The sequence below is a fragment of the Nelusetta ayraudi genome, unplaced genomic scaffold, assembly GCF_046127955.1.
Source record: "Nelusetta ayraudi isolate G7.1 ecotype Tasmania unplaced genomic scaffold, CSIRO-AGI_Nayr_v1 ptg000005l, whole genome shotgun sequence".
NCBI lineage: Eukaryota > Metazoa > Chordata > Actinopteri > Tetraodontiformes > Monacanthidae > Nelusetta > Nelusetta ayraudi.
The window spans coordinates 377,283-402,846 of NW_027466055.1; the positions used below are offsets into that span (position 1 = coordinate 377,283).

Consider the following 25,564-nt stretch of genomic DNA (forward strand, 5'->3'; position numbering starts at 1 on the left):
GAGGCACTCGGCGCTCGGGCGCCGCGCGTTAACTCGCAGTCACATGACCGCCGGTGTGTCATGGCAGGCAGGGACACCTCCAGACAGGCTTTACATTTCAAGTAACACCGTTACAGCTGCTGTCTCTTCAAATTAAAACACCCCTCCCCCATACAAGTGAAGAGGTAGAAAATATGACCAATGAACGCCGGCGTTGTGGAGAAACGGCGGCCAATGGGGGCTGAGCTTCAAGGATCCATCAACTCAGTCAAACTTTACTTGTGCAGCGTTGACCAACTGGGCCCCCAGAGCAAGAAAGGTGCAGGAAAAACTCCCCTGTGGGAAGAAACCTAGAACAGATCCAGACTCCAGGGGGCGCTCATCTGCTCATGACCAGTTGGGGTGAAAAGGAAATACAAAAAGTGGAGAGAGAGAGGGAGATAGAGGGGGAGAGAGAGAGAGAGAGAGAGAGGGGAGAGAGAGAGAGAGAGAGAGAGAGAGAGAGAGGCAGAGTGAGATGCAGATTGAATGACAAAGAACTCACAATATAGATGAAGATGTATGTAAAGAAATAATTCAAATCTAGAACTACAGATCAGTTTGCAGGTGCTGCTCTGACCTTTGACCTTTCTCGGTCACAATTCCAAACCTTTGGAAATCTTTCCAAAACACTCCTTCCAAAAAAAATTCCCCTTTGAGGAGAAATTGAACTTCTGCTGTTTCTATTAAAGAGGCGTTGGCTGCCCAATTCCAGCAGTAATTTCCATCAGAGGGGCTATAAGGAAGAGGAGGAGGAGAAGGAGGAGGAGGAAGAGGAGGTGGTGATGCTGCTGCTGCTGCTGCAGATCTCGTCTCTGGTGCTCGTGGCAGGAGGATAAAGCGAAGCCGGCATGATAGTTCCTGACAGCAGCACGGTCTTGGCCATGAGCACAAACTGCCCTGGATTACATAACGCTGTCTGTGTTTTGTTGTTGTTTTCTCTTTCTCTTTTTTTCTTCGCCCGGGTCGTGTTCATTAAAATTCGCGTAAATCACATTGAATTACACGAGAGGCTGCCCGAGGTGCATGCGGCCGCTCCGAGTCCCACAGATGAGCTCGGGATGAGGAGGAGGAGGAGTTCTGACGGTCGCAGAGGGAAGACGGCCAGAGTCTCACCTGCTTTCTACCTGCACCAGCTCCGCTGCTCTGCACCAATCAGCAGCCTTCAGCCAAACAGCGGCTGGAAATGTAAGGAAATGACATTGATGAGGTAGAGGAAAGAAGAGGGCGAAGATCACTGGGCGCATGTTGCAAGGTTCTTTTTATTGTAGAGTTATAGTTGTATATGAGTCGCTGAAATTGTATGTTTTGTTTAACTATATATGTGTGTGTGTGTGTGTGTGTGTGCGTGTGCAGGAGAGAGTGTGTATGTACCTGTTGGCATGTCTGTCTTGTTAACATGTATGTATGCCTGCAATATGAATGTATTATGGATGGAGAAGGACTGCGAGGGATCAACTTCTTCTCGCTCCTTTTCGAATGTACGTTTTTTTTTTTTAATTGAATCGTCTGCTTTTTTATTTTGAAATTGCCTTAAATTCAATTTATTTATTTATTTTTTTTAACTTAAACTGCCTTCTTGATTTTATTTTTATTTATTTATTTCGAATTTGAAGGAAAATTAGAAAATAAAAAGGGATACAAGTAAGTAAGTAAGTAAACAAACAGCAGTGAAATATACATTAAAATAATGTTAATTGTGTCCGAAAAGGGGTACGGAGGCAGTATAAACCTTTCATTTTTCTCATTTCTGTGAAAGTGCCAGAAACGGCTCGACTCCTTCACACCTGGAAGGTTGCTGCGACGCCGCGCCACCTGTTTGCAGCGCGGCTGCCGTCAAACAGGGATCAGAGCGGGATTATTTATAGCCGCGCGTCTGTGGAGAAACTCCGACAGACGGGAGGGAAAGTCGCACATCCTCCGTCAGTTTGTCCACTGAACACACACACACACACACACACACACACACACACACACACACACACACACACACACACACACACACACACACACACACACACACACACAGCAGAGAGACTAGCGCCAGTCATCTTGGGAAGAAGATTTAAAAAGTTTTACACCATTGCTGTGAAAAAGGGGAGGGGGGAGAGGCAGAGAGAGCGAGGAGAGAGAGAGGGAGAGAGAGAGAGAGAGAGAGAGAGAGAGAGAGATCACCAATATTTTGCTTGTAATTTTGCCACGATAATGGGTGCTGATTACAAGCTTACAAACACTGGCATTTCAATGCAACAAATGAAAAGAAATGAGACAACAACAGGCTTTGCTTTTAGTGCAGTACAACAACAACAACAAGAGCCTTGCAGGTGTCTGATTTGCCAAATGCTTAAAAAAAAAAAAAAAAAAAAATCATAAACAGCAGTACTCAACTCATTTCAGTAAGAATGAAATTGCCTGTAAGTTCCGTATTATATAAATACCACCTGACACGGTTTTTGTATCTCTAACCTGTTGACGAACTCAAGAGAAATGAGTCAAGTTCAACCTTCACTTCTTTTTCTTGGTCCACTTTCCAATCAAAACTCCGGTTTTAATTGGGAGCCCTGTGTGATGTCAGAGGGCACAGGAGGCAGGGACTGGTTTGGCTCCACGTGTCGCTGATATAAGAATGCAGGTGCTCGCAGTTTTCTGATGGAATGATTTATTCATAATCATGATAGCATAATAAAACAATGAACATTGAAAGCACTGACAGTTAAACCCAAGGCCTCTCACACACAGCATGCACCACCCGGACTGACCCCAGCATTCACAGAGACACTGAACATTCCTAAACACCAGGACACTCCTGCTTTCTCAAAGTCCTCCTCCTTTTTTAGGGATTTTTTTATTTTTTATCTTTCTAAATTCTCCACACCCAGTCATGTTTTTCCTTGTTATTTTTTTTTTAACCATTTAAATATATTTTGATATAAAAAAAAAAAAACAAGCCGACGTATGATGAATCAACCAACCATGTTTGTGACCTGCTTCTCCCCCCACTTCTCCTGTAATCGTCCCTGCTCCCTCAGAACTCGCCGGCTCCCCCTGCTGGACTGGAGAACCAACGCGATGCAAAACCTCCTGAATCTTCTCTCCTCCTGTGCTCGCTCTCATTGCTGACACTTGAAGTAAAAAACAAAAACAAAACTAAAACAAAAAACAGAATGACGGGGTGGTGATGGAGGTGGGGGAGACAGTGCTTAAAAAAAAGATAACCTCCCTGAAAAATGAAAGCAATAAAAAAAGACTTAAAAAAAAGCATTTAAAAAAAAATGAGTCTAACTGACAAAAGAGTTCAAAACCAAAGAAGAAGAAGAAGAAGAAGAAGAAGAAGAAGAAGTGCTGGAGGGAAGTCCGGAACTCTGTAGACTGGAGGCACTTTGGCACAGAGCGAAGGCCCCACACCTGACACCACGCCAAAGGAGAGGAGGGAGTGAAGGGTGGAATGACGGAGAGATGAGTTCATGCAAGAGTGATGTGGAAATGATGGAGATGTGGAGGGATGGATGCAGGGATGGATGGAAGGATGGATGAGGAGGGGAAGAAAGAGCACCTGACAAACGCGGAGGAAAAGGCCAGCCTCCCCCTCCAGGTAATGCCGTGTTGAGGAGGGGAGGAGGAGGAGGAGGAGGAGAGGAGGGGTGAAGGGGGAGGAAGAGGAAGAGGAAGAGGAAGAGGAGGAGGGAGCGAGGAGACACTGGGGTGAGTAGCGGCAGCTTTAGAAGGAGGAAAGACTGGCGGCCCATCGAGAGAGAGAGAGAGAGAGAGAGAGAGAGAGAGAGGAAGAGAGAGAGAGAGAGAGAGAGAGAGAGAGAGAGAGAGAGAGAGAGAGAGGGGGGAGGCAACCATCTGGCAGAAGCTTTTACGACACAAACAGGGAAACAGTCCTGGCGTGGAAGCACCGCTGGAAGGGGGAATGGGGAGGGGGGCAACTCGTGGAGGTCCTGGGTGGAGGGGGTGGGGGTCACACAGGACAGCGTGAGGGGGGGGCGAGGGGGGAGCGATGGATGCCCCACCTCTTCCTCTTCCTCCTTCTCTCCACCAGCTGAAGCTGCGCTGGGCTTCGTCGCTGACCTCTCTGGGCTCCCTGGACGTCTTGACGTTTGACCCCTCCCCCAGCTCCAACCCCTCCCCTCCCCAGCCAACCCGTGCGCCCCTCCCCCCCTCACAGGTAGAGCTCCTTGGCTCTGATATGCTGCAGCTTCTCCCTCAGCATGCGGAAGGAGGGCCGCACCACCAAGTCCAGGTTCCAGCACTGCTTCATCAGGTCGTACACCACGGGGGGGCAGCCGTCGGGGGGGTCCATCTTGTATCCCGTCTCCACTCGGGGGACCACCTCTTTCAGCGGCTGGTGGGGGGTGGGTGGGGGGGCAGAGAGAGAGATTCAAGTCTGATTCGATGCCACAAATGAATAAAGAATCTCAAACACGGATCTCATCTCTCAAACACAGAGAGCATCGAGCCCAGCAACCAAGTCTGCCACCTGCTGGCGCACCTTGCTCACTGCCGCCAAAGTGACTTACAATTCTGGGGTAAGGCACTCGCCCAAAGGAGTAGATCTCCCACAGCAGGATCCCGTAGCTCCACACGTCCGACTTGGTGGAAAACCTCTGTTCCAAAGAAACAATTTCAAAAGACAAAAGGTGCATTTGTGAAGGATTTCTGGGTTGAGGAGATCTCAATTCATACTTTTCTTTTTCCTCCCAGACTCCAGCACTAAAACAAAGCTCTTTAGAAAAGCAAATTCAGCCAGCGGCACAAACAACTATTCAAATTCCTTCCTGAAGGTGTTTCAGTGCACTTCTGCAAAACCTCCTCATGACAGCAGAAAAACATTTGAGTGATTTTTGAGATGTTTTTTGCGTGTGGTCGACCTGAGGCTTCCTCTCTTCTCTCACCTTCTCTCTTAACGCCTCGGGGGAGGTCCACTTGACGGGCAGCTTGGCCGTGTCCTGTATGGACGAGGCCTCTTTGGTGAGGCCGAAGTCGCTGACCTTGGCGATGTTGTCCTCCGACACCAGCACGTTGCGAGCCGCCAGGTCTCGGTGGACAAAGTTGTTGGCCTCCAGATACTCCATGGCTTCGCACACGTCACTGCGAGAGGACGGAGGTGATGAGCGAGTCTCAGAACACACAGGTCGCCTCCTCCCGGCGCCTTCCGTCCATCTCACTGGGGCCAAAACATGATCACTGAAGAACATTGATTTACTGAAGAAATCTTCCTCCAGATACGACAGTGAACCTTTTTGTATGCACGCAAACAAAGTTTGCTTGTTTGGGTCAATATGGTGGATATAAAAATTGCAAAATCCAATTTCAAATTAAATAAAATGTAAATGTATTTATTTGTAGAGTTCCGATTTAAATTTCAACAGTAAACTTTTTTCAAAGGGCTAAAATTACTCTTAAAAATAAAATAACAACAATAAACCAATGAGGTCATCATAATATCCTTCAGTGAACGTCCTGTCCTGGTTGATGTGCCAAAAATACCAGCAGAGCATTCTGGGATGTGTAGTGTAGCGCTACATGTGTCTGTATAACAGCAGCTGGCCAGATGATTAGTGTCATTATATTTCCCTGCGAGGCCAAGTTTGGGCCACGGGCCAGAGCTTGACACCTTTTGCTCTATGTGGTGTCATGAGTGGCTCTTATCTACACTTGCAATGAGGGATGATGTCATCGGCTAAGATTCATTTTCTATACAGAATCAAGCCGCTTGTTTGTGGTGAATGAATCTAACAAGTCGTCATTCACACCGAGGACGCAGCGTGAAGCAGAACCACGGGGAGGTTCTGCTGCCGCTTCTCCTGTTCAGTAGCTCTGGGTTACAGAACCAGCAGAACCGAGCGACACACACTGCACGCGGGTCTACAGTGGTAGAGCTGATGGAACACTGTGATGAAGAGGAGCGATGAAGAGGACTCACAGCGAGAACTTGAGGAGGCAGTCTCCCCCCAGCACGGTCCGCCCCCGAGAGCGCAGGTAGTCCACTAGGCTGCCCTAATAACACACACACACACACACACACACACACACACACACACACACACACACACACACACACACACACACACACACACACACACACACACACACACACACACACGTTAGTATACACACTGTGAGTTTTCTTCATATCAATAAATGGAACAACGACAAAACGAGCAGAAGGGATTTTTGAGAAGATGCTTCTTTCATAAATTCCCTGTTTTGTTATCAGCGGATCGTTTTCTTTCTCAGTGGCAGTTGCTCAGCACCAGGACCAGAGTTCTGTGCAGTTCTCTCTCTTTGATATTTTACCCAGTGGACCTTTAACTCAATGACATCTTATGGAAATGCCCAAAGTGCATTGAGTCACCGCTGGACAAACTGACGACTGCGTCAGACATAATGAATGAAGAGCTGGAGGACCGGCACTGAGTGGCCCACTGGGGAGCAGCTTTACTGTGCATTATGACATCACAGAGGGATCACACGTGTTCAGACGCCACATACTGACCTTGGCCATGTACTCTGTGACGATGTAGAGGCTGCCCCGCTCCTCCACGATCACCCCTAACAACTGCACCAGGTTGTTGTGCCTCAGTTGCCTTCATCAAACACAAGTGGGGGAGAAAAATCAATCCAATTGAGTTTGGCACAGCAGCAACTCCTCCTCCGGTCATTACAACACGTGCTTCACGTGGCCCGAAGAGCCACAGGGGCGTCTGCGGGGGTTCTTACGTCATGACCGAGGCCTCCGCGATGAACGCCTGCGCTGTGGCGTCGTTTTTGATACACTTGACCGCCACCTTGGTCCCTCTGTAGTCTCCCACCATCACATCTGAGGGGAAGACAGAGCGAGGAGAAGAAGTGAAGAGGAGGTGAAGACTCCCAACGGCTCCCGATCTTCAGAGCAAAACGCTTCCTCACCTCCGAACTCCCCCTTGCCGATGGTCTGCAGGAGCTTGAGTTCCTTTCTGTTCAAGGCCCAACCGCCTGCAGAGAGAGGACACCATCGTCAGGCTTTGGAGGATTCTGATGGAAGGATGTCAGTGAAATACTACACTGTGAAATATTAGTTAACATGCTGGTTGCTTTTCCAGTTCCCCCACTCCATCTGTCGGTGGCGTTGCACTTGAGCAAATGACCAGCCGACTTGAACTGGAAGTCATATCTTCAGGGCTGCTACTTCTCTTGCTTCTGGTCTGAACACTCGACCCTCAAGCGCCACCTTCTGACTCAACCAGTTCACTTCCTCCGCTTCAGCCGCTAAATTCACCTTTTTTCCCTCCAAACTTTCCCTCGGCATCGTGGTGGAAATGAGTTTAGACTCAGCAGCAATGCTGCAAGTGTTTCCTTTCTTGAATGTTTGTGTGAGAGGAGCTCCTGGTGCGTCTCTCTGGAGAAAGGGGTGATGAGTTGCGTTATCATGCATTTCTCCCCCTTGGGTGAAGTCAGAGCTGCTGAGGTCATGTGATGATGATGAAGAGTGACATTGAGAACTCGTCACCCATCGCCAGCGTTAATTACCCTCAGCTGAATAATGCTATTAAGACTTGGATTAAGTCGGTGCCTCTGACTTTGGGATTTTACAGCGACAGCAGATACACAACCATCAGAACGTCGACCTTGGAGCGACAACTTCTGGCTCTCTGCTGCCACTCGAGGGACGCTGCAGGAGGAAAACCTTCTGTGGGTCTTTTAAATTCCCACTCAATGTCATCAGTGTGCATGTGGAATAAATACACGGTGACGGGACATTTTCTGCCATCGTCAAAGCAACTTTTTTTCATATTGCATTGGCTGGTAATTGGTGAGCTTGTCGATCTCAGTGCGTCTCTGCTGGATCCTCAGAGAGAGAGAAATGAACGAGCTCGGTGCGTCCTTACTCCTGGAGAACTCGTCCTGCGCTGCCACCGTTCCCTCCATCAGCTTGGGTTTGATCAGCCTGGTGCAGAGTCCATCCGCGTCTTTGGTGTAATGCTGGGACACACACACAGAGACAGGAAGAGCGGCTTTTATTCACGAGAGGAAGAAAACAAGGCGGGAATATCCAGCTGTGCCAAGGATTGTGTGACAGCAGTGGAGGGATGTCAGATCTCACAGTACAATCACACCTCCGTTACAAAAGTCCACTGCCTTGTATTTATTACAATATTATTTAAAAAAAAAAATCACAAGGAAAAGAAAACAACAGTCAGCTTTTATTTTTTTGATTGTGCAGACGGAACATTTTTCTGTGCAATGTGTTTGTATAGCGGGGTTGGTGAAGACGATGCTGCACCAGCAGCTTCCCTCCTCTGGCATTTCTAGACTCCAGGAAACCAAAGTGCTTCCATGCATCCCATCTAGAAGTGGCTGGAGCCTCACAGCTCCGGGCGGCCACTTTCACTCTCCTGCCAGAGCTGTGCAAGCGAGTAGAGAGCAGAGGACGAGGGGCGCATGTAGGCCAATGGTAACTGTGGATGCACACTTTGCATGGAGTTTGACACCATTGTATGTCTGTGAGAAACTTCCAGCAGTACTGACACTGATGCTGCTGCTAGATCTTTATCACGAAGCACATCTTTTTATAGTGGAGTAAAATCATTTGTTTCTCATTCAGCGATGCGATGCAATGCCTCACAGGTGCAGTGTCGATTGATGTGAAAACATTCTTATTATTCCTGATCGAACGGCTCCATCAGGAAGCTTGGATTTAATCCGACGGCTGTGGTCGTCTGCGCAGCTTGATATGCAAAACGAGCGCGAGTCTGACGCTTCCAGCCATGCAACGCTTCAACTCAAGGAGCCAAAGAAAGGTTCCGACTGCGGTGGCACAGCTGAGCTGTTTTCCTGCGCACTCATGATGAAAAGGAACCCCGGCGGTCCAAACCTTCAGCTCAACATGCATCGGCGCCGACAGGAACACAAGGTGGTCTCTGCAGAGCTTCATTGCCATGCACGGCGCTCTGATCCTCGCTGCCACGCAGGCTTGCTGCTTATATTGTTGTTATCAATTCAGTTCAGAGGGGACGGCGAACCGCTGCACCACAACCGGCATGAGCAGCCACACTGAAGGACGAGCTCAGCGTGTAGTGTGGAGGCACAGCCACCAGGTGGCGGTATGACGACGGACAGGAAGCGGCTCCAGTGTTATGGAGTGTGTATTAGTCAGCGTGAAGGCTCACATACCGAAGCAAGAGCCCAGTTGTGTCCCACCCTGCCCACCAATGTGAGACAGAAAAGCCACACACACACATTCCGGATACAAGACGAGACAAAATAGACTGTGTCCCCATCCTGCAGTGAACAACCCTGACTCTAATTTTTCACCCTGGACTCCTGAGAAGCAACATCATAATCAGAAACACTCACAGCTTGCCAGAAAACAGCATATTTAGCCCTCTGTTTATGGCGTCCCATCAGAAAACTGCTTTATTGGAGCTTCCATACGGTGGAAGGTATCTGGGCGAGGTATTGATTTTGTGACATCACAAAGGGCTCATTTTTGAAGGTCTGGGTGGTCTGGGTGGAGGTCTGGAGTTGACCTCAGATAACCCCCAGCATGGAGCTGCTAGAATGAAGACGTGTGGTGAATCCACATATATATCAGTGACAAACCATCTGCTGCCAAACTTCCTTCACTCCATGACAACAACAGGAGGAGGAAACGCCCTCAGTCAGCTTCACCGGCACCAGCGCGACTCCCAGAAGCAATGTGACTAAATATCTGTTGCTGTGTGAAGCCTGCTGTGACAGGCCACTGAGAGCAGAGCAGCAGAAGAATGCCAACAATCCTCATCAGCGCTATTAACAGGAGACAGGACGACCCGAGGGAGCACAGGCGGGCGGGCAGGGTGAGTGAGAGTGTGTGTGTGTGTGTGTGCAAGGGATGACACAGACGACAAAGTGGGAGGAGACAAACCAGGTGAGTGTTGGAGGTGGAGGAGGAGAAAGAAGAGGACGAGCAGGAGGAGGAGGAAGAAAAGCAGGAGGATGAGGAGGAGGAGGAAGAGGAGGACGTGGGGAAAAGGGTGGAGGGGGAAGAGGAAGCTGTGGGGGAGAAAGAGGAGGGGCGGAGAAGAGAAGAAGAAGAAGGAAGAGGAGGATGTGGGGGGAGTAGGATGTGGAGGAGGAGGAGTAGTGGAGGTGACCGCAGGGCAGACTGGGTGAGGGTGAGAAGGATGGAGGCTGATGGAGGCTGATGGAGGCTGATGGAGGTGGCTGGAGGTGGCTGGACTGGGCTGCTGCCAGCTGGAACACTGTCCTCCATCAGCTTCCACCAGACAGAGACACCAGCTCTAATTAACGGTGCCATAGACGCCCATCCAACTCTTCTCTTTGTCTGAGCGGATGAAAGACCTCCCTCATCCCTCCTCCCGCCTCCCCCTCCCCTGCTATCATCCCCGCCCTCCTCCCCCTACTGTCCTTCCACTGAACTGGTGTGGAGATAACAGGCAGCCAATGAGTGAGAGGATCAGACGGCCCTCTGAACAACAGCATCACTCACTCACTCTCTCACTCACTCCTGGGAAACTCCACTGGGATACTGTGGAGAGTGCGTGCGTTGCTTCCTGGTTTTCTTTTCTTTTTTTTTTTTCATTTAAGTTGCATAATTGGCTGCTCGTTGCCAGCTTGGTGGAGAAACTGCTTTGAAGCACTAAATGTATAGAATACAATGGAAACTGGAGGGTACGTTCCGTGTCACCATGATGGTGGTTGGTGGGGGAGGGGGCAATAAATAGAGAAATCAATCCTAGTTGAAGGAAACAATAAATCGGTCAACTACAGTTTAATTACAGATCAGTATAATTTCTACAAGGGTCCAACAACGTCCCTCAAAATACCGTGTGCATATTTGCAACTATCCAAGACAGTCTCCGTGCACCAAATTATGAAATAGTGCTGCCCACTGGGGAGCTTTGATTCAAAGCCAGACTGTTTTATTTGGAATGGCTCAGCTGCCTGGACTGAGTGACAGCAAACACTCATACGCAGTTATGTTCACAGTGTGTCCCAAATTGTCTGCTCACGTCCTTCATTTTAACTGCTTATGTGCACGACAACGTTTCTAAGACCCGTCTGTTTTCATTTTGAGATTGGTGTGCCAGGGCTTCCTTGTATAAGACATAATTATCCAGTACTGTTTGCCCACCAACATGCCTCATATTCATTATTCAGATCCCCATTAATATACTGTATGAGAGCCAGAAACAGTTTACATGATCTTTTTGTGTGTGTATTACCACTGAGGGGTCACATTTCATAGCAACAGCTGCTGTTTGATGGCAATAAATAAATACTGTGCACCAGATTTTTGCTGAAATCTGGACAAATTCAATAAGAAACTAGACATTATTTTAAAACTAATCACCAAATGGATTGAATGTGCAGTTTGAGAACCTTATTGAGGAATGCATTGTGACTGTCAGTTGAAATGCTGCTCACACAGACAGAAAATGCAACTGAGTTGAGGATTTTTTTTTTTTATCATTATTCTTTTCAATTTGAGTTCCCTCACCTCAACCAGCTGCATGAGGTTCTCAAAGTACTCCTCCTCGTCGATGGTGAGCTTGCCGTTGTGGTAGATGATGCGGTAGTGCTCCACCTTGCCGTCGCAGCTCACGCACAGGGTGTAGTCGCCGGGATAGTTGGTGCTCTCCCGCACCAGGAACAAACCCGTCTCCGGAGGGTAGAGGAGCCGCTCGGCCTGCTCGCGAGTGATTTTCCCATGGAACCAGCTGCAGAGACAGACGGGTCACAGGATTTCCATTTGGTTTTCACATGGACAAAATTAAAGACAAAGACAAAATTGAATTTTGCACGTCTGTATTTCTGTATTCATTTATTTATTCCTCTTTCTATGTATTTTTATATTGTTTTTTTTTATTTACTGTCTTTATATTAACAGATTTGTTTTGGTATTTTTTAACAGATTTATTTTGGCACTCCTGAGATTCCGTAGACCCTCGGCTCTGTGAGCCATTGACAAAACAGCTGAAGCCAAACAACAGGAAACAGCAGACACGCGCGATCGCTGGGGCAGAGTCGGAAGCCGGCGCGCTCAGTCTGCAATAACAGGAAAAAGGGCAGAGCTGCTCGGGCGGTGCTGCGGGCCAGACGGCACCGAGTCATCCGGTTCTGACCCAGGTCGGCGTGGCATGGCTGGCGTCAGTGTGCCGCTGGGGTTAAAAGGTACAGTGCGTAAAATTCTGCCACCTCGTGGTCAGACTTTAGATTGCGGCACTCATTCGCTCTACCTCCCTCTCCCAAGCTTGCCAGGGAACTACGGTGGCCTGCGCACACAAACCTGGACGAGTGGTCCACCTTCTTCTTCACTGGTTAATTTGAGGACGCTAGTGTTCACCCTAAATCTGAAACGCGCTGTCAGGCAAACTGGATTGTCCACAGCAGGCTTCCTTAGAAAAATATTGGTACAAGATGGCAGCTAACTGAGAACAAGACCCTTGTTCTATTTATATTCTAATACATAAATAAAAACTGAACCAAATGACTTTATTGCACTATGATTATAGACTTTTGTTAATATATTTAGGGGCAGTATATTAAGCTTTTACCAACATAAAAATCACAAATGAGTCCACATTTGACTCACTGGACCTTTAAATCCAGAACACTGAAGCACAGATCGGCTGCTTCTGTCAGCTGAGAGACGCAGCTAAGCTCTTGGGCCTGCACTGTGCTGCAGCCTCACCATATGGCTCTGCTATAGGCTGCTGACGGATGGATTAGAGAGCTGCTACACTGTGGCAGCGTTGACGAGCAGGGCGTCTTGGGCAGGACTCCTGACACCACCACCAACAACAAGATATTCTCTCAGGAGTGAGTTGCAGGTGGCTGGACTTCATCCATCATCACTGGAGACATGCAGCACTTGATATTTTACCTGAGTTGATGAAGAATTTCCTCTAAAAACCTGGGAAACTGTAAACGTGATTTAGAAGTGAGGAGACCTTCTGGATGAAAGGTGAGGCCAAGCTTTCGGAACCTGTCGCCTACAACTCAGGACTTAAAGACCTTGATGGCCTCGATGAATGAGAACCAAACAGACGTGACGAACTGACAGAACGAGTTGGAAAGTAATTCAAACGTCTCTATCAGAAAAATACATGACATTTGTGTCCATTATTATTATATATTGAGTAATTGAACAATTCTGTTCAATCATCTTTTGAGTTCAACAATTTTTGTGTTGTTGAGCAATTTTTTTTAAAAATTTGATAATCTGATTTATTAAAACAAAAAAAAAGTATTTCCATTAGGTGATCTGGTACTAAATGATTTAAACCCGTTTCCATCCATTTTTCACATTTGCTCTGATTTGAAAAAGACGGAGGAAAACAAATGTGATTCTGATTTAGTAGAAGATGTTTTTATTTATGACAGCCATAAATATTCTAGTGGGATATTCTTCCTAATGCACACTAAAAGGTTTTATGGAAATACACTTAATGATTTTTTCATGTTTCAACCAGTGCATGCTTTTTTTTTTTTTTTAAGTGAAGTCGTGCATTCAGTTGCATTTTCAGCGTTAAATAATTTTCAACAATTTCAACGTCATTCAAATAAACTGAGACAGATTTGTTTTCCCCACACTAACCCAGCCTCAGCTGACATCCAAGCTTGTGTTCAATGCCGATTGTCTCCAGCTGCCGTTTGCAGCCATTCACCAGTGTCCATGGACACTGATGGTCCCACACTCAGCAAATAGCTGCTAATCAACAGCCGTAATTGATTTAGCTGGTTTGTCAGTGGCTGCCACTGTCACCCCCTGCACCTCATGCCCGTCCTCAGCCTGCGCGGACAGTGGCGGCCCCTGTGGCAAAGCAGCTTAATGCGGCCTGACTTGATTAGATCAGTGTAGGCAGCTTCTCCGATGGTCAGCGGCTCCTTAACTCCCACTAATCTGAACGCAGGCGTCGAGCTTGGACGGCCTCGAGGCTCCGGCCGTGCCAGTCAACAGCAGCTTCCATACATGAGGTCACTCGCACGTAATGAAATGCAGTACAACAGCTTGACGAGAGGGGATGAGGGATGATCCTGTTGTGTGTCAGGGCCCTGCTCTGCCACAGGGGGGCAGTCTAGCGGGAAAGGAGAGCGCTGGTGTCCCACTGGGGGCATGGGGGCAGCGAGGACAGAATCTCCCACCCAGGGTCACACACACACACACACACACACACACACACACACAAACACACACACACACACACACACACACACACACACACACACACAAACACACACACACACACACACACACACACACACACACACACACACACTGGGTGAGAGGCGACACAAGACCACGGCTGAACCCTGACGCAAGCCGGAGGGCAGGGAGAGGTCCTTCCACACACATCTGCTAGCAATTCCCACGCAGACGTGCAGAAACACACACACACACACCACACACACACACACAAATAAGGGAAAATAACAAAAGTCCCAGTAGATTACAGCAAACAGCTTCAGAAAAAAACATTTCTGACCACTTGAGTGAACTTGAAAATATGCAGTGACGTTAAGGCAGCTGTGAGGATATGGGGTCAGCCAGCACGACTTTACTCAATAGTTTTTTAACATGCAATTCCTCCCTTAAGTGAAATCTGCTGAAAGTTCAGACAAAAAAAAAAAACAACAACTCCTACAGCGTTGAGAATTTCAACGCTGAAGACGGCGACATGAGGGATTAAAAAGCAAATATACCTCATTATGCTACAGATCTGGATACTATAATCAGAGGTCAGCAAAGCAGGCAGCAACTTCAGAGTGCGTTTGCAAATCCTTCAGAGTTCTAGAAGGAAATGGGGCCACGCGCACTGACACACACACACACACACACACACACACACACACACACACACACACACACACACACACACACACACACACACACACACACACACACGTGTTTGATAGGAGGACAGCCTGCAAAAGGTGGCAGAAGGATTGAGGTTAAAGCCTTCAGCAGCAGGCGACAGAGTGACACACAGAACCGAAAGCCCTTGTGTAGAACCTACAGTGTGTGGTACTGATGTGGAGGCGGTGGTCGGTGTCCTTTCAAAACCTGCGCCGAGCAAAAGTGACAGTACAGCCAAAGCCACAGCAGGACATTGTAAAATGTGACAACTGATATAAATGGAAGCAAATTAGCGTGTGGACTCAGACTATTGTGATTGTGCAAAGAGTTCACTGCATACTCGTCAGTGTGAGCGCACTCTGGCTACTCCGGCTAATCACAATGTTGCACAACTTTTTGAACCACATGCAAAAAGATCTATTGAGCTTTTCCCTCTTTACACTGAACTGCATGACGGCGGGAGACTCCAACACTGACTGCACTCAACAGAAAGAAAAACACAACTGAGATTGAATGAGATACTAAAAGGGGGGAAAACCCCTGAACTTCAATATACCAATGAGGTTAAACTGCTTGTATTTTACTGCTCCATTCAAACCACTGGCTGTGGAAAATCTCTCCATCAATCAATATTTCCACACCGACCTGAGAGGGAAAAAAACTTGCGACAAAGTCTTGATTCAAAACTAGCAACACTGCTTTATCTCTGTATTAGACACACACAGACACACACACCTGCACACAGACACACACACACACGCAGCAACCAAACACTTCCCCCGCCTCGTCCCATTTGCATACTCTCCTTGTCACGTCTTGCTCTTTTATTAAAAACAGCTGCTGTTTCAAAGCTGGATTGTCACCTGAAGTGCAGCCGGCCGCAGCCTCAGTAAACGCAGGCAGGAGAGAAAAAGGAGAGGTGCGCTAAAACAGGACAGACGCTTTGAGATGGAATTCCCAGCCTTTGATGCTCGGGGCCCCGACGTTGCAAACCAACACCAAGGATTGCTGACTAAAACACAAGCGAGGGAACCTGCTGTGTTCAAAGAGCCAGAGGCCGAGGTCGCACACAGCCAGGCAGCAGGTTTGATGGCAACGTGGGTTACAATCACACGCTGGTGCACCGCCGCTCTGCAAACGGGGCTGTTTCCAAGTAAACGGACGTGAACAGATGAACATGGTGCAGGTGTTTAGTCAGAGCGCTTGTGCTGGCTTCCACCCCGGCAGGTACTTACGGCATGAGACTGAGCTTCCCTCCTGACTTGACTCCTTCCCTTTTCTGGACATAGTTGGCTGGGATGGTGCCCTCTCGGCCCACGATGTTCCTCGCTCTGTACCAGTTTGGATCCTGAGGCAGAACACAGAGAGCAAAAAAATATTTTAGCATGAAGGATCTTTAAAAAATAAATAAAAAATAAATGAAAATAAAAGAAGTGAGTACTTTTAAATCTGGTTCAGTGGACATAAACATTTGAAAGTGACAAAAAGCATTGACAGCTTTGCCTATGAATACATCTCAATGACGGTTCCACACAAAAAACTTGAAAATTAGAATGTCAGTGATGTTTAATTCTCCTCTCCTACAAAATAAATGCATCATTACTGAGCAGAGGGAGAAAAAACATCTCTTCAACAATGCTGGCAAAGCATTTCAATAAAAATCAATTCTCAATGGCAGCAGCTTTGAGATTATATAACACATTTCTCTTCTTTCTTTCTTTTTTTTTCCTCTTTAATAATTTTTTCACTTTGGAACTAAACTCACCCTGGTGACTCCGATGATGGTCAACACATCTCCCTTACAGAAAGGCAGGTCCTGTTCGTTGGCAGTCTGGAAGTTGTACTTGGCTACACACTCTGTGCCAGTCGACCATGGTGCCTGCATCACACAGGACGGACAAGGAGCATCGTCAATCACGCTTCCGTCTCCGCAATTAGCTTGAAAGAAAATAACAAAAAACGCCAATGTGGACTAAAAGCATCGACCCAAGCGAACCTCCACCACCTGGCTGCAGCTCCCTCAACCCCAGGGGAGACAGGAAGCCTCTGGTGGAGGTGGGAGCCGTTCTCAGACACACATATTAAAATGATTCCATTACAGCTCCGTCGCTGCTGCCAAATTCACTTCACAGACATTTTCTAGAAAAAAAAAGGAGCACTCGCTTTGATTCTCCGTTGCTCTGAACGCTGTGGAAGTGGCAGCCGACACGAGATGGTAGTAGATGCCGGCGAGGACAATGACGCTCAGAGCTTTCATTTGTAAAATGCTGGATCAATACGAGTAGCGCCATCAAAAAGAGAAAAAAGGAAGAAAAGGAGGGCGGACGAGATGAGATGAGATGAATGAGCTGCGGCACAAAGCCGCAGGTGTGAGTGAGAAGATGAGAGCGTCGCACCGGAGTCGACGCTGGCTGGAGCCAAGCCAGTCGCTTGCAGCAGCAGCAGCAGCCAGACTGGTGGCACTGGCAGAGGTCAGTCAGTGACAGTGTTAATCTGAGCTGAACCTCATCAAACAGATGCAGGAGGAAAATATTAAATACTGACAGGATTGTTTTGGACTGGCTGGAACACCAAACATACAGAAGACAGAAGAAATGGTTGTTAACTTAGATCTTAGGGAGCATCCAAGCAGCAGTCGGCAAATATATGCACGCACTCTTTACTGGCTGATGGCAATATTATGTAGTGCAGGTAGTGGACATCTTGCATATCACACATATATCTTTGTTGCTTTTATGGCATACGATTTCAGTGTTATAAAAAAACATGAAAAAGGTTTCCAGTAATAAGTGTACGCAAAGAAATGTGGAAAAAAAAACTTTTACAAACAAGTAAAGAAGTACTCCACTTATGTCTTTACATTAAAATATCTAGAAAGGTTTTTTGTGCAACAAGAAGGTCAATTTTGAAAATATAAATTTGCAATAATTGAGGAATATTAGGCCATTCTTTTTTATAAACTCAACTGTGTGATGGCTGCACCTGACGCTGCTGACTGTGTCACAATGGCCAACATTGGACAAATTATTTGGTCAAATTATTTCTCAGCTCAACACTCAAGTTCTTCAGACTCCAATGAATGAACTTCACGCAGACAAGAGACTCAGTGAATCAAAGTTAGTTGTAATCGACCTTGTTAATCCAAACCACAGTGGAGTTGTTAAAGAGCTTCAGTGGACTGTTTGTATTTTAGCCTCAAGCTGCTTGACAACTGCAGCCAACCGTGCATGATGTTGCAACTCACAAGAGGCGGTTGCTCCATCACCTCTCTGCAAGCATGGAGCCCCTCCCCCACACCCTTTTCAGTGGCCACACCCACACCTCATGCAACGGGGACAAATCCACTCTTTTAAATGGGAAAAGTCCAGAGCAAACCAGGAGGCTGCCCGGTGTTTTGCAGAGAAGTGTGACAGCGGCACGGCGACGGTTGCACCGCCGTCACTCTGCAGCGGTTCGCATGCAAATTCAGGCAGCCATTTGCCTGGCACAAGTTCATGCAAATGCACTTCTATTTGTGTCTTTCCACTGGAGTAATGTGTGTAATCTGACAGCGGGGAAAAAAACCCCCAAAAAAAACAAACGACGAGGAAAAAAAAACTCCATCTCCACCCACTGTGACGCTCCGTAACGCAGACTGCAGTTGGTTTCAGCAGAATCTCAGGGGGAATTATTAGAAAAATCAAAAATTGTTTTTAATTCAGTATTTTGAACAGAAAGTTCAGGCAGAAGCGACCAATCGCAGCGAGGCGCACTGATGTGCATCAAAGCTGTTCACCGCAAACAGTCATAATGAGATGACAGGAAGCTAGTAATGACTCATGACAAATTGTGACTGTCACTACTAGTACAATATTTACTGATAATAATAATAATAATAATAATAATGATAATCATCATAATCATCTAAGAGTTATCAGGTGCTAAAAGTTATCAGTCAACTTGTCTCCAGTACTGCATCAGCAGATGCTACAATATCCTGAGTAAACACTCTGTGTGTGTGTGTGTGTGTGTGTGTGTGTGTGTGTGTGTGTGTGTGTGTGTGTGTTTGTGAGAGTGAGCCCTAAATACACCTGCATATGAAGTCCAGTGTTACAGAGCCATGGATTACAACACTTACATGCATCCCAGACATGATGAAGGGATCTGAGCAGCAGGTGTCCTCGGGCGGGAAGTGGTCACTGGTTATCTGGTACCATCAGAGCTGGAAGCAAAGAGAAAAGGTCGTTAACTAATGACCAGGCAGAGTAATCCCAGCTTGATCCTGACACACACACGGAAAAGTGACAAGACACAGCGGCCACTTCAAGACGAGGAGATAATCGCATCGACAATGAGAGCAGTTGAAAGTATATTCTGGCTGACAAAGTTTCTCATCTTCAGTTTTTGAAAAAGCCAGTGCACTGAATCCATTAAACACACAAATGCTACTTATTGAGAATCTATGAAGAAACACACAGATTGATTTGACTGAAATGATTTCAGTTTGATTCTAGAAGCTGAAAAGGCTCCAAAAACACAAAAGATGACTGCGTTATTATATTGCCAACATTTTCTTGCATTGAATCCCACTTGTTTTGCATGACAGTGCAGCTCTGCACTGGGCTGCTTTCAGCCTGGCATGTCTGGCGCCCCGATAGTTTGCTTCACTGCTGACAGACAGCAGATAACGTGAATGAAGGGGAAAAGAAAAGAAGGGACGAAAGAGAGGAAGCACAAACTGGAAGGAATTCAAAGCACGAGTTTGCGCCAGTGGAATATCGCAACAACATGAAAAAGGGACGGCGGCTCCTGCTGTGGCCTCCGTTTAACAGCATCTCACTCCCAACAGAACAGGAAGCTGAGCCGAGGGAGTGGGGGGGTGCAGGAGGAAGTGGCCGAGGCATATTTTCCAGCGAGGGAGGAGCCGCCGGCCGCTCCGACTGTTCTCTCCAGGGAGACTCGGGCCACGCTGAGCAGCGCCGAGCGGCACAAACAGCCGCAGCTGAATCACTTCAGCCGGAAGACTATATTTCTCCCCCCCGACCCTGCGTGATTGGAGGGAGCCCGACGGCTGGCGAGCGACTGCAGCTCCCCCTTCAGAGCAGAGTCTACATGGCGGAGCTCCGCAGCAGCGAGCGCTGCCCCCTTCCTGTGTTCAAACAGGAAACGCCCTTATTGCAGACTGTACTGTACTGTGGATCTGTATGCAAACTGACACGGCCAAATATATCTCAGGCTGCAGCCGCAGGGCAACTCTCTCCTCGCTGCTCTCCTCGTCCAGCCCAGATCTGCTGCTCAAACATTGTTTTTTAATAAATAAATAGAAAGTGAAATAAAAGCGCCGCTTCCCAACCCACAACCTCGCCGACTGGCCAGCAGAAGAGGCAGAGCTATTCTAATCTTTCCTTCTCCTCAGTGCTGGGGAATTGCCTTGCAGCTATTCTGGAGCTTCAGCATCACGCTGCTTCGCTGGAGGCAGACGAGCAGAACACAGTGAGGGCTGCAACTGGAGAGAAAGAACATTCCTCCCTCACATTCACTTCCTACTGTGGACGGTGACACAGAGCCACTGTCAGCCCGGTGGATGCGCGATGATGGGATTTTAGTTTTCATCAGTGATGCTGAACGTTAGATGGCATCTTTGCATCCGTGTGTGACGATCGCATCACCAAAATATTTCACAGTTGACATTTTCAAGTCGAGGAATGCATTGATCTTCTTTTGTTCTGGAGATCATTGTCAGCAAGTTGCATCGTAGGTGTCTGATACTGTTGCTCTCTCAACATGGACTGATCACACACACACACACACACACACACACACACACACACACACACACACACACACACACACACACACACACACACACACACACACACACACCAAGGTCTGCATGTAACTTTCTAGACCACTCTAGTGTCCAGATGTGCAAGCAGGAATTGCAACCCCTCCCACTGCTGCCCCCGCCCTCCTAATTCTGGCCTTTGTGCAGCAGGAGCTGCTGGTGAGTGTCATGGCAACACACCAGGAAGTGCAGCATCAAAGGCTGCAGCCGGATCTCTCCGCTGGGACGCAGCTTTGTGGAAGATGACGTGAATATTACTGCTTTTATGTCTTGTGTGAAAAAGTAATTGTAACTATTTTGTTAAAACATAACCCCCCCCCCCCCCCAAAGGCAGAGTGACATCCTGGACCAGTGGCCTGTTCATCACAGGGCCACATAGAGACAAACAAATATTCACACACCTACGGACGATTTAGAGTTTCCAGTTCACCTCACATGCATATTTTTGGTCTGTGGGAGGAAGCCGGAGAACCAGGAGAGAACCCAGTAGACACAAGGAGAACCTGGAGAGAACCCAGCAGACACAGGGAGAACCTGGAGAGAACCCAGTAGCCACAAGAAGAACCTGGAGAGAACCCAGCAGACACAAGGAGAACCTGGAGAGAACCCAGCAGGCACAAGGAGAACATGCAAACTCCACATAGAAAGGTCTCAGGCTCAGAATCGAACCGACAACCTTCTTGCTAAGAGGTGGCAGCACCAACCACTGCACCACCATGCCAGCAGCATGTCAGCCAATCAGTGCATTCTGCCAGACAATGGCTGGCCCTGAGGTCACCTCCAGGGGCCAGTCTGGAGCAGCTCCGGAGCCAAGGGCTGCTGCAGCAGGAGGTGGATCCACTAACTTGTGACCATCAGACACACAAAGGCGTTCAGTGTCCTGCGAGAAATTCAATTCAACTGGGAGAACAGCAGCAGTCACACTTGAGGGAGTGACTGTCACACCAATGAGCAGTGGACCAGAGGCTCCATCAGCATGTCGGGCTGCTGGAGACGAGCATCGTCCACTGAGAACGTCAACTGCTGTTTCCACATCAGCCACAACACGGCCATGTGTGGGCACTTTAGAGAACAATGATGACGCTCTCAGAGACAATCAGTTCTTAGTGCAACACTGCTGCTGCTGCTCCAGTACTTCTGCTTATCATCAGGTCTCACAACCTTTCGTCCGTTGTTACACAACCTGGACAAAAATCAGGTCAGGTGTTGACGTCAAGCGTACAGCACACGGCAACATGCACCAACCCTGAGCGCCGCACAGCAGGTGGTCCAGGCAGACCCCTACATCAGTCAATGATCACATGACTGAGAAAATGTGCTGAGGACAGGAAGACAAAATCAACCACGCAGCACAGTTTCCACACTCCGCCAACACAGGAGCAGGCAAAGTCCTTCAAAACAATAGCAAACGTGTTGATATACTGTTGATAGTTAAGGCTGCTGCTGCACTAATGAATCATTTAGCTTGATTACAAAAGAGGAAAGACAAACGAGTTACGTTTGCAACAATGCAAAACAAAACAATCCGGTTGTAACGAGGCTAAAATAGACACACGCAACTCAACTTTCAGTCATAAAATGAATCATTCAAACTAAAGGGCTCCTATTGTTTATAAAACTGGTGAAACTCTACAACACAAGCTGGAATGAAAATCAAGATTTCTTTTGCCAACTGAGCTCTGGGCGCCATAAAGAGCACAATGAACACAATGAACAGAGATCATCCCTCAGCTGTCACAACAACCCAGGGCTTAACCTTAACGCCAATTACCTGTTCGACAGGTACTGTACAACAGAAACATGTATGGTATGACCATGAAAAGGCCTCGCATTCATCCGTGCACACACACACACACAGTATTAGCCACCTGAAGCGCAGCCGTCTTGACAGTGAGACTGGATTCACAATGAAAGCGAAACGCAGCAGCTCAAAGTCTTTTTATTTTTGGAGACTCCAGCAGTCCAGCTGGAATCACTGTTGACTTATCTGGCAGTGAAGACAAACTCCTTCACAGTGTCTTCGTGATCACCTCACTGCAGCTGCGTATTGTGTGTCTTGATGATTTGACAGCAATGCAACACAGCCAACGACATGACTGGTTATGTTTGCAAGGCAGCAGCAGCAGCAGCAGCAGCAGCAGCAGCAGCAGCAGCAGAACCCAACCAGGTATGGACAGAACACTGGATGTGGCTTCTGTCACACAATCTAATGATCTGGACTCTGGGGATCAAGCAGGAAGGGGTCCTAAAGCAGAGCTTCTCAACTGCTGGAGCCTCAGCACCCACATTGTCCTTACGAAGTCACAACCAACAAATGTATTCCACAGTCAGTCAGTGACACAACATTAGCACGGGCTAACGCTAGCCCACTGTCTATCACGTCTAGTAAATTAATTATTGAAATTATTGAATTGAATGTGCCCTACAAAATAAATGCCCAATATTTTCTCTATTAATATACATATATACACTATGAGTCAAAAGTTTGGACACACCTTCTCATGCATTTTCTTTTTTTTTTTTATCTTTACAACTTCTCCACTGCAGATAGATACTGAAGTCATCACGTGTATGATCAAGATATACATACAATTATGCAGCAAAGAAAAACATGTTCAATAACTTTAAATATACTTTTAATGAACGGAGGCTATTATGAAGAATTGAAATATAAAACGTGTTTCAGTTATTTTACACGTGTACGTGTACATGTGTTTCCTACATACTTCCATGTGTGTTCATACTTTGAGAAACTGCAAAGTCAATAGTCATGAGAATGAAAGAAAATACATTACATTCATAGGGGGAGTCCAAACCTTTGACTGGATTTTAAAACCCCTTGTAAAAAAAAAAAAAAAAGGGAAACTGCCCATTTTTGGGTGGCGACCGACCAGTTGAGAAACGCAGTCTGAAAGGTTACTGAGTTTAAGTTCTAGTCAGACAGAGGACCCAATGACCAGCGTTGAAAAACCTTGTCAGCAAAGGAAGGTATGTTGTGACATCACGCCGCCCCAGTGGTGGGAAAGCTTCCTCTACTGTACATCCATCTGCCTTCGTACATTCATTCTCCTCTGACTTGCACTCAACCCTCAATCTCAGGGGACAAGTGCTGGCAGTGGACTCAATTACACACATTCCCAACCCAGATTTAGAAATGATTATACAGACAGGGTGCTCATTTTCTGTAGGTTTGGGTCAGTCAGACGTCACTTTCACTTTCTGTTATATTTGGAATCAGGACCGGCTGGGTGATCCGAATCCGTTTAGAGAGAGATCAGAAACTACACCACCACGCTGGACGTTGGCTGTCAGGCAACTATGAAGCCCATACGTAGGGCCAATCACTGGACGACTTCGAAAGAGCAAATTATACTGGAGCTTAGAAAGAGATATCTTGCATCTGGAACACATTCAAACAAAAGGTTTTGCAAAAGTGACACAGACTAAATTCCAAATTAAAGACGTTAGAATGCATATATATTCATATTAGTATTAATCAACATTGCACTGCTGCTCGTTGTGAAATAAAAAAAAATAATCAGTGTTAAAATCTAAAACTAAATTTGGCATCAAATCCTCTTCTTCTCAAGGTTTAAGCAAATCTCTGAGCAGCTGTGTCGATTCAGATGAACTACAACACTGAGCCATTTAAAACTTTGAGAAATAAGATGTGCCGCACAAACATGAAACAGCCAAGCAGCCTGGATGACAGCGCAGGGGAAGCCCGAACTGAGCAAGCAGGTGCGGGGCAGAGAGGTGATGAATAATGAAGGAGTGAGATCAGGTCGCAGGAGTGAGTTGAGGGAGAGACTGCAGCCTCCCCAACGGTTGCAGCTGGGATCTCGCCTCGCCAACCTGCCGAATTAAAGCAATTTAACTCATTCTTAACCCCCCCCCCCACCCCCGCGTGGTCCGAGTGGGACATCCGAGCGGCGTCTTCCACTGAAATGGGCGCATTAGCTAAACCATCCAGCCGCAGACACGTAGGATCAGCCAGCGCTTATATAACTGCTATATCATGGCCTCGGTAATCTTCAAATGAAAGTGGCTCAGCTCCAGATCAGCGTGTATAAAAATATTCCGCGAATGCACAGCGGCGCATAGCGCAGGAAGAGGGCGCCGTCACTCCTTTTTCAATGCTCAATTCATTTGAATTTAGTTCCATTGGAAAAAAACAAAAAAAAACAAAGAGGGAGCAGTTTTGAAAGGTAAAAATAAAAGTCTTGAGACAGAAAACATGGAGTCGGAGGACCAGCGGCCTGCTGCTGTGACGTCGCAAGTGACGAGCTCGCCGCCGCCGCCGCCGCCACCGCTGACTGATTACAAAAGCAGCGAGACAGGAAGTGGAAGAAAGAAAGGAAGAGGGAAACCCCCTCCTTCCTTCCTCCCCCCCTCCACCACCCCAGTGGGAGGCCGGCGGACTGGAGGAAGAAGCCGAGGAGGGAGGAAGGCTAGCGGTGACAGCTTATTGTTTGACACACACACACACACACACACACACACACACACACACACACACACACACACACACACACACACACACACACACACACACACACACACACACACACACACACACACACACACACAGGCAGAGGGAGGCGGGAGGCAGGCAGGCTGCCACTGTTTTCATCATGGCATACATTATGGAGGCGCTGCATTAAAGAGCGCCTGCTGCGCTGCGAGCGGCCCGCCGCGCTCACGCTGCTCTTCGTACAGGATTTCCCTGTTTATATTTGGCCGCTGCTGGGAGGTGGACCCCGGCCAGCAGCGGAGGCCCACTCATTGTTTCTCAAAGGGGGCTTTGTAGAAATTTTTAAAGAAACATAGGCCCCGTTCAACATGCCTAACAGTGTAGTGTTGGTCAATGCAAC

At 47.5% G+C, this 25,564-nt stretch overlaps 1 protein-coding gene across 1 annotated transcript in view; it reads right to left on the minus strand.

Annotated features, from left to right (window-relative positions):
• Positions 1 to 4,155: 4,155 nt before the first annotated feature.
• cskl (c-src tyrosine kinase-like) overlaps positions 4,156 to 25,564 on the minus strand; it is a 32,027-nt gene continuing 10,618 nt past the window's right edge. The window contains exons 2-13 of the mRNA XM_076047095.1: positions 18,984 to 19,067; positions 16,632 to 16,745; positions 16,102 to 16,214; positions 11,507 to 11,726; positions 7,893 to 7,986; positions 6,934 to 6,999; positions 6,745 to 6,844; positions 6,521 to 6,611; positions 5,948 to 6,021; positions 4,917 to 5,112; positions 4,542 to 4,628; positions 4,156 to 4,366 (exon numbers count right to left, since the gene is read on the minus strand). Of these exons, the coding sequence (XP_075903210.1) occupies positions 4,184 to 4,366; positions 4,542 to 4,628; positions 4,917 to 5,112; positions 5,948 to 6,021; positions 6,521 to 6,611; positions 6,745 to 6,844; positions 6,934 to 6,999; positions 7,893 to 7,986; positions 11,507 to 11,726; positions 16,102 to 16,214; positions 16,632 to 16,745; positions 18,984 to 18,998 (1,353 nt within the window). The 5' untranslated portion in view covers positions 18,999 to 19,067 and the 3' untranslated portion in view covers positions 4,156 to 4,183. The remainder of the gene's footprint in view (positions 4,367 to 4,541; positions 4,629 to 4,916; positions 5,113 to 5,947; positions 6,022 to 6,520; positions 6,612 to 6,744; positions 6,845 to 6,933; positions 7,000 to 7,892; positions 7,987 to 11,506; positions 11,727 to 16,101; positions 16,215 to 16,631; positions 16,746 to 18,983; positions 19,068 to 25,564) is intronic.